General features: G+C 48.8%; 1 protein-coding gene across 1 annotated transcript; it reads right to left on the minus strand.

Annotated features, from left to right (window-relative positions):
• Nucleotides 1-4,936: 4,936 nt before the first annotated feature.
• Nucleotides 4,937-8,727, minus strand: LOC108537310 (uncharacterized). The gene has a single exon (XM_017884581.1). The coding sequence runs from the start codon at nt 6,580-6,582 to the stop codon at nt 5,614-5,616; it is 969 nt and encodes a 322-aa protein (XP_017740070.1). The 5' UTR covers nt 6,583-8,727; the 3' UTR covers nt 4,937-5,613.

Raw genomic sequence — 8,727 nt, forward strand, 5'->3', positions numbered from 1 at the left:
GTCCTTGCAATTATGAGTGAGTTCTCACTCTGTTAGCTCCTGCAACTGCTCGTTACAATGAGCCTGGCACCTCCCTGCTTCTCTCTTGCTTCTCCTCTCACCATGGGATATCTGCACAACCAGCTCCCCTTCACCTGTGGCCATGAGTGGAAGCAGCCTGAGGCTTTCAGCAGATGCCCTATCTTGAACCTTCTAGGCAGCAGGATCACAACCCAGATAAGCCTTTTTTCTTTATAAATCTCTCAGTCTCAGATATTCCTTTTACAGCAACACAAACAGACTTAGACAACTAAGTTTAACCACTTTACTTTTAAAATCAAAAAATATTTATGTAGGTATTAGAACATGGTTTTTCTAGTTTGGAAGAAAACTGCATATGAAATATACAACCAAAGTGAAATTTCAATGAAATATAAGGCAATTAGGACAATGAAAGGAAAATATGTTTATGACAGTGACTAAGTTCACAGTCAAATAATCTCAAAACTAATTTCTACAGAGACTATTTTTTGACCGTTATAGATTGAGGTATTAATTGATTGAAGAGAAATCTGAACAAGTTTAACAACAAACTGTCATTATATAATAGTGAATTTCTGTTTTTTAAATAGACCATCATTGAAGATTTTGAAAAAAATAAGAAATACTGTATGAATATAACTATGGCTTGAAGAAATAGTAAAAAAAAAAAAAGAAAAACACATTATGAATGATAGTAATTTATATGATGAAATTCAAATATTTTATATTTTCTGTGATAATCATGTATCATACATGACCCAAACACAATGTTTAAACACAATATGTAAAACTGAATGCAGTCATCTTTGAAAATTTGCTTACTTTCAGTCCTGAAAACTACAGCTTCCCACATATTTTTCTATTTTGTCATTACAAAGGTAGATTTGACAATGCAGAAGGATGAAATGCATTTTATTCAGCAATGTGTGAGCTCGATTTACAATTTTTAAATATATAGACATAGAGTATGTGGGCCACCATTCATACTCTTGCCACGGATGCTAGGGACCAACATGAGCCCAGCATCCCAACCACAAATACATTTCAGAACTAGGCTGGTGAGCACTAAGAATGAGGGGTGAGGAAGCCTGATTTAATGACAATAATTCCCTGTCAGGGCTAGGTGACTGGCATGTGCCACACCAAAGGCAAGAAAGGGTGGGCCCAAGAGAGGCCTAGGAATGGTTGATCAAGAAAGGAGGCTGCTGTCCCTGAAGCTGAAATATAGTTCAAGGAGGTAGTTTCAAGGTCAGCAAAGGACAGCTGCAGCTCAAGAGAGATCTGCAGGACCCAGCAGGGCAAACACTACCCTCCTCCTAGGGCCAGAGAAGAGGAGCACAGATGTCAAGGCAAAGAATCAGATGCAGAAAATGCCTTGAGGCCCCAAGACAGAGATCAAGCTTAAATCTGACAGGCTTCCCTACAGAGGCCCCGGGGAGCAGGTGGCACGGGGGCTGGAAGTGAGGGTCCCAGCAGGAGCAGGCAGGGTCACAGAGGATGCATGGCTGGTGGAAGGGCCCAGGTGGGTGTGTGCACAGTCAAGGACCTGCGCCAGTCCTGGCCAAGGTCAAGAACCAGGTTGGGCTGAGTTCAGAGACCTGGACTGTGATTGAGCTGAGGGAAAGAGTAGAGTCCAGTAGAGAAAGGGAATTTTGTTCTTTGTGTGCCAGGAGCAGCTTCCCTCGACCATGTCTGCACTTCACAGCCACAAGGTGTGGCCTGGGTGGGTAGGAGCAGGGATAGGATGTTTCTGGCCCTGCAGGACTGTGGGGGTCTGGGGCAGACTAATTGGTAGCTACCGAGAACAGCTGTGGATGAGTTTTCCCTGAATCCTTGGAGAAAGTGGGTGTCCAGCATCTATCTAGTCAAGCTCCTTTCTTTTCTTTCTGAGAGGAAGGGAGCTCCCTTCTCCAACCAACCTGAACAACCTGGACTCCATTCTCTTCCTTTCTAGATTGAGGAAGGATCTTAGGTCAAATTTGTGATGGTTTGAAATAAGTATAAAGACAGAGAGTCCAAAAGGACTGCCAGTGCAAGGCAGTCTGTTCTCTCTCATTCCTCGGGTTCTTCACCTTTAGGTCCTCACCCAAGGTTCCTCCTTCCCTGAGTCAACCCAGAGGGAGGAGAGGATCCCCACACACTGTCACTCTAGACAGAGGCTTATTTCCATCATGTCTGACCTGCCAGAAGCAATCGACTCTCAGGCTCTTTTTCCCCAGGTCAGACACAAAAGACTAAGTTAGACATTTCCCAAAGGAAACTGACTACTAGGGGAAAAGTCACATCAAAAGCATGATAGTACAAGACTGCAGGGATGGATGTGGCCATAGGGAATTTATTTTTTTATTTGGGCAGAATCAAATTCCGCCTCAGGAGATTCAGCTGACTCTAGTGTGGATGCCAAGTTATTTCTCAAAGACCCAACCTTGCATGGCCCCTGGGGCTGAGCGACTCATTCCACCACAGCAAGTGAATTCATGATGTGGGCCCAGGCTGCCTCCTGGCCTTGGGCTGAGATGCTGGTCAGTGCTGCATGGCATGAGCCAGCCTAATTCCCAATGAAGGGGAGGGAATTAATTATTAAGGACCTACCAGTTTGCATTTGGGTTTTCATTTAATCCCTTCAACAAGCAAGACAGCTAATATTTGGCTGGTATGAGATCTTAGTTTGACCCAGTCAGGTTTCAAATAGCTGTGGAGGAGACTGAGAAATCTTCTAGGAAAAAGAAACAAATTGACCATGCTCACAATTAGAATGCAGATATATTCAAATACATCTAGAGGAACTAGGGCACCAACACAAGTCCAGACTCAAGAAGTGGCAGGTGATAATTCCCAGTGCTGGTGAGGGACCATTACATGCTTTTGATAAGTGTATAATTTGGTGCAGTGTTTTTTATTTTTTGTTTGTTTGTTTGCTTGTTTTGAGATGTAGTCTTGCTCTGTCGCCCGGGCTAGAGTGCAGTGGCGCAATCTCAGCTCACTGCAACCTCCACCTCCTGGGTTCAAGTGACCCCAGCTTCCCGAGTAGCTAGGATTACAGGTTCCTGCCACCATGCTCAGGTAATTTTTCGTATTTTTAGTAGAGATGGGGTTTTACCATCTTGGCCAGGCTGGTCTCGAACTCCTGACCTCGTAATCTACCCCTCTCGGCCTCCCAAAGTGCTGGGATCACAGTCATGAGCTACTGTGCCCGGCCTGGTGCAGCGTTCTTGAAGGCAATTTGCTGTCATTAAACATTCGCACACAGATACTCTTTGACAGCAGTTTCACTGCCAGGAATTTATTCTACAGATTTACAAGTACGCAAACATTTGTGAACAAGAACATTCACTGAAGCATTGTTTATAACAGTAAAATAGCCGGGCGCGGTGGCTCAAGCCTGTAATCCCAGCACTTTGGGAGGCCGAGACGGGTGGATCACGAGGTCAGGAGATCAAGACCATCCTGGCTAACACCGTGAAACCCCGTCTCTACTAAAAAATACAAAAAAACTAGCCGGGCGAGGTGGCGGGCGCCTGTAGTCCCAGCTACTTGGGAGGCTGAGGCAGGAGAATGGCGTAAACCCGGGAGGCGGAGCTTGCAGTGAGCTGAGATCCGGCCACTGCACTCCAGCCTGGGCAACAGAGCAAGACTCCGTCTCAAAAAAAAAAAAAAAAAAAAAAAAAAAAAAAAAAAAAACAGTAAAATAATGGAAACAAATGCCCATCAGTAGGGGACTAATTGAGTAAAATAAATACTCTGCATCTATTGAAAAAACGAGATGAATCTATATGTGCTGATATGGAACAATATATAAGATAAAATGAGAAGAGTAAATTGCAGAAGAACCTTGCAATACTATTCCATTTGTAGGTTTTTAAAGAAAAATGACTACATATGGACTTACAGTGGAATAGAAAATATTTGGAAAGATACACAAATGAATATTGTGTATATTTATAATTGCGTATATAATAGTGGCTATCACTAGGGGACTTTTACTTTCTTTTTGTTTTTTGAGACCGGGTCTCCTCCATCTCCAAGGCTGGAGTGCAGTGGCTCCATCACGGCTCACTGCAGCCTTGACCTCCTGGGCTCAAGCAAGCCTTTCACTTCAGTCTCCGAGTAGCTAGGACCATGCCCGGCTAATTTTTGTATTTTTTGTAGAGACAGGGTTTTGCCATGTTGCCCTGGCTAGTACTTCCTATCTTACATTTTTCTTTACTGCTTTGAATTTACTTTTATGAACCTATATTACTTTTAAAATAGAAAAGAAAAAAGTGAAAGAAGGAATTAGGGACCAAAAAGAGAAAAAAAGGAATTTACCAAATGTATCCTTAGAAATCAAACTCAGCAACAGGACCTAAAGGCAGGTAAGACATGGTGGCTGATTGATGGACCCTTCCTGACCAGCTGACATGGCCAAATGAAGAGGGTTTGCTCTCACTCATCAAGCGGTCTTGCTGTGGGGCTCCAATAATGTGGCTGAGAAGAGTGGTGCCCTTTCCCGTTAGAAGCAGACTGTGGAGTTGTCAAAGAACAGAAGGGTAAGCACTGGTAGCTGGAGCCCCTGGCAGAGACTGGTGCTCATGGAAGAGTCTGGAGGCAGCAGGCATTGGATCTCCAGCAGGCTGGATCTCCAGCTTACTTACCACCAAGTCTTGGTACAGTGGAGGTGATGGCAGAACTGCAAGTATCCAGCAACAGCAGAAGGAGGCAGTCATCAGAACTGGGCTAGGAATGTATGGTGGGGGTGGGTAAGACAAGCTTGGAGAATCTCAGAAACACTTGAGGAAAAGCTATCAGAGACTGGAATGTCTGAGTGAGTACTTAAGCAATTCAAATTAATGATATTCAGGTTTCACTCACTCATCTGATACACTGAGCTCTTATTATATGCAAGGCACAGTACCAACCACAGGAGATACAGCAGTGAGCAAGGTAAACACGGAATTTATTAAGTTGAACTGGGTGGAAATAAAATTTCCAATATTCAACTTTTGGGGACTTAAAAAATGGTAATTTCTTATGGGTCAGCATGAATACATTCCGGCAAGAGAGAAAGAAAACAACAACGCATTACCCAATTAATTGCTTGATTACAACTATGAAAAGAGCTATCAAAGAGCAATCCGATCTGATTCAGTCGTGTGTGTGTGTGTGTGTGTGTGTGTGTGTGTGTGTGTTGCCAGTCAAGAAAGGCTTTCCTATAAGGAGTTACTTTAGAGGAAGTGAGGGTGAAGAAGAACTAACTTAGTGAAAGAGAGTAACAGAGATCATTCCTGGCCAAGTCAGGTGCGAAGGCTGTGAAGGGTAGGAGACTGGCATTTTCCCGGGCCTGAGAAGGTGGTGACTGCCTGCAGGCAGACGCAGGGGTGGTGGGATAAGGTCTGGAGAGAAGGGGGAGTCGAATCAGACAGGGCCTTGTAGGCCATGATAAGGACTTTCTTTTATCCCAAGAGGTTCAAAAAAACACAATGGTATATTATTTGTATCCAAAAGCTGGCAACATCCAGGGAACATTCAGGTTACAAAAAAATGTTCTATGCCCTTGGTACAGATGAGCCCGGAGGTTCACAGCTACAGGGGTAGTATGTGGTTGCATCAGGATCAGAATCTAGGTCTTTCCAAAGAGCTTTCTCCACCCTGGATGCCACTGGGAGGGTGGCAGGGGGGTGAGACAGGCGGGGAGGCCAGGAGACTCTCTAGGAGGAGGCCAAGGAGGCCCCGTGCGCCCTGGGCGCCCCCTTCACCGGGCGGCAGCTCAGTGCCCAGTAGCAGTCCTGGCGGAAGCGGCGCACCAAGCAGCAGCAGATGAGTGAGTCCAGGCAGCTGTTGAGGCTCAGCAGCGCCAGGCTGAGGGTGTGCAGTACTGTCGAGCATGGAGGTGGCGCCACACCGGTCTCCGTCGCTGTCCCGCCCGGCCACCCTGGGCTCCAGCAGCAGGTGGTAGGGCGTCAGACTGAGGGCGAAGACCAGCAGGAGCCCCAGGACCAAGGTCTTGGCCGCGCGCGGGTGCGCGCTGGCGCTAGCAGGGCCTGGGCCCGAGGGCGCCTGGAGCGCCCGCGCCAGGCTCACGCAGGCTGCGAGCACCAGCAGGAAGGCGGCCGCGAAGAAGGCCACCATGACTGAGGCCAGCCCCGAGCTTGCCAAGCGGTGCTCCTGGCAGGGAGGGGCCAGGCCCGCCAACCAGGCGAAGGCGCAGGCAGTGCGCGCGGGGCGCCGGCGGCGCAGGCCAGGCAGGCAGCCGCCCCGGGCCCGGGGCCGCGTACGGAGCAGCAGCGGCACACGCTGATGTGTCTGGCGAAGACCACCGCGTAGGTGGACACGTAGTAGGCGGCCCCAGCAGTGCGGCAGGCGGCCTCCGGGCCAGGCCCAGGTAGTAGAGGAGCCACGGCTGCAGCGTGAGCGTGAAGAGCTCATCAGCCAGAGCCAGGTTGAACAGTTAGAGAAGCAGGGCCTGGCCCAGGCGCCCGGCGCTGCGGATGAACACTGCCAGGGCAGCCACGTTGGCTGGCAGCCCCAGGCCCAGCGCCAAGGCATAGGCCGCGGGCACCACGATGAAACGAGCAGGGTCATCCCAGAGGCTGCAGCCGCCAACACCCAGGTCCCCAATAATGCTGTTCATCTCTGACTTTGATGTGGCAGAGGAAAGGTTACTGCGGAGGCTAGCCACAAAGGCAACCCCCATTCCACCTTCTCCCACCCCAATCTCCTTCAGCCCTTGCGGGGAGGGGGCACTAGAGGCAGAGTCCATGTGAGAGGGAATGAGGACCGAACCTGGCCAGCAGCTGCTGAGAGGGGATGGACTCCGGAGTTTTTGGTGACAAGCTGTGGGAAGCGAGGAAGAGGCAGGAGTCCTAGATAACTTGGAAATTTCCAACCTTGGTGACTGAGAGGGTAGAGGTGCCCCTCACAGATGGAGTATGGTTCATACATGTTGGGGCACAGACCTGTGCAGTAAACCCACATAGGGCTGAGCCAACAGAGAATTCTAGAGAAACAGGCTGAAACATAGAGGCCTTTCCAGAAAAAGACCCAACTCCCTCATCCTTGTGCCACCCAGATAAGAAGCACAGATAGAGGAATGGGCTTGTGGTGCAGTGACCCATAGGATAGGCCTATGCACAGTGACCTCGGACTTGCCTTGGTGAAGGTCCTCTCCCAGGGAGGTACCTCAGCACTTGCCTGGAGCACCCTTGGCTGGGCTGAAAAGCTTTTGCCACTCTGAAGCCTTCCATCCTTTTCCTCCCCCCTCACTTTTGACCACAAAGAAGTCCTGGGTCAGACTCAGACCTCTGGACAGAAAAGCAAAAAGTGCGGGTCAGACTCAGACCTCTGGACAGAAAAGCAAAAAGTGCACAAGCCCAGCAATCAGGCAGATTCTAGATATACACATCTATTTGCCATGTGACCTTGGGCAAATTACTCAGCTTCACTGAGCCTGTCTTTGCTGCAGTAAAATGGAGATTAAAATACCTACCTCACAGGGTTGTTGGGAGGATTATGAGAAAACATAAGTAAAACTGAGCCCTGTGGCTGACACTGGGGAGATACTTCATTACTGTTAGCTCCCTTCCCTTCTAGGCAGCACATAGATAAATGTGTACACTCACACAGGCACACACAGAGTGTCAGAGACATAGACACCCCAGGCACACAAAACAACACAAAAACATCTGGGCATATTCCTATCCTCTTCCCAAGGGAGGTAAGTGTACAAATCAATGTCCTGTTACTATTTGTGACACACTTACACACTCCTAGGATGTCCTAAAACTCAGTTCCTCCAAAATCTGGATTTTTGCCTTTGAGCATCTCAGGCTCCAATCCTTTCTGAGACCCTGGGTAACTATTTCCTTTCCCCACTTCCTCTGTTCTGTTCTCCATGCCTGTAGCCCTACCCTGACCCATCCCCTGCCATCCTACCAGATTGTTCCTTTCTTACCTTTTGCTATAATGGCTGCTGGAGTTCTCTCTGGGGTCCTGACTTTAAGGATCTGAGACAGGGCAGAATCCCCTCCCACACACATCCCAGACCCTCCCATGGGCCAGCTAATCCCAAGAAACGACATGAAGAATGGGTCTGACAGCTGGAAGGGCTGGAGCCCACCTGTGGCAGCTGTGAGCTGGGTTTCTGGGGCTGCAGCCAGGGCCCCAAGGGAAGGGAGTGTCATCGGAGGACAAGAGAGCCTTCAGCACAGGGAGGGAGATACAAATGTATTAGGAAGGGCAGGCAGCTGAACATCATCGTGCTGAGATGACCTAGATTTAGGCTGGAGTTTGGGGGGCACATTTCCTGAGGCCCGGCTTCTCCCTGCGCTGCTAAAGAGGCACCGCTTGGGCTCAAGATCCTCCTGCTGCTGTCAGTCCCAAATGCTCGTACACATCAGCTGCCCAGCCTACTCCTCTAGCACCCTGACTTTCCTGTAGCTGCTGGGCAGTCAGTCCTACAGCCAAGCTTGGGGCCCCCAGTAGCTGCTTATCAGCCTACAGATCCAGACTTGGTAAACAGGAGCCCTCAATCTAATGCTAGCTGCGAGAGGTTTTACTCAAAGTCCGTCCTGGCAGGACACGGGCTGGCAGTGGCATCCTGGAAGGGGTGGAGAAAGTATAAGGCCAGGATCCTTGGAGCTCCAGGCTTTACTTTCTTGGGCTTCAAAATTTCCAAGCAAGACGGGCACAGTGGCTAATGCCTATAAACCCAGCACTTTGAGAGGCCAA

This window comes from Rhinopithecus bieti, unplaced genomic scaffold, assembly GCF_001698545.2.
Source record: "Rhinopithecus bieti isolate Rb0 unplaced genomic scaffold, ASM169854v2 scaffold_13029, whole genome shotgun sequence".
Lineage (NCBI taxonomy): Eukaryota > Metazoa > Chordata > Mammalia > Primates > Cercopithecidae > Rhinopithecus > Rhinopithecus bieti.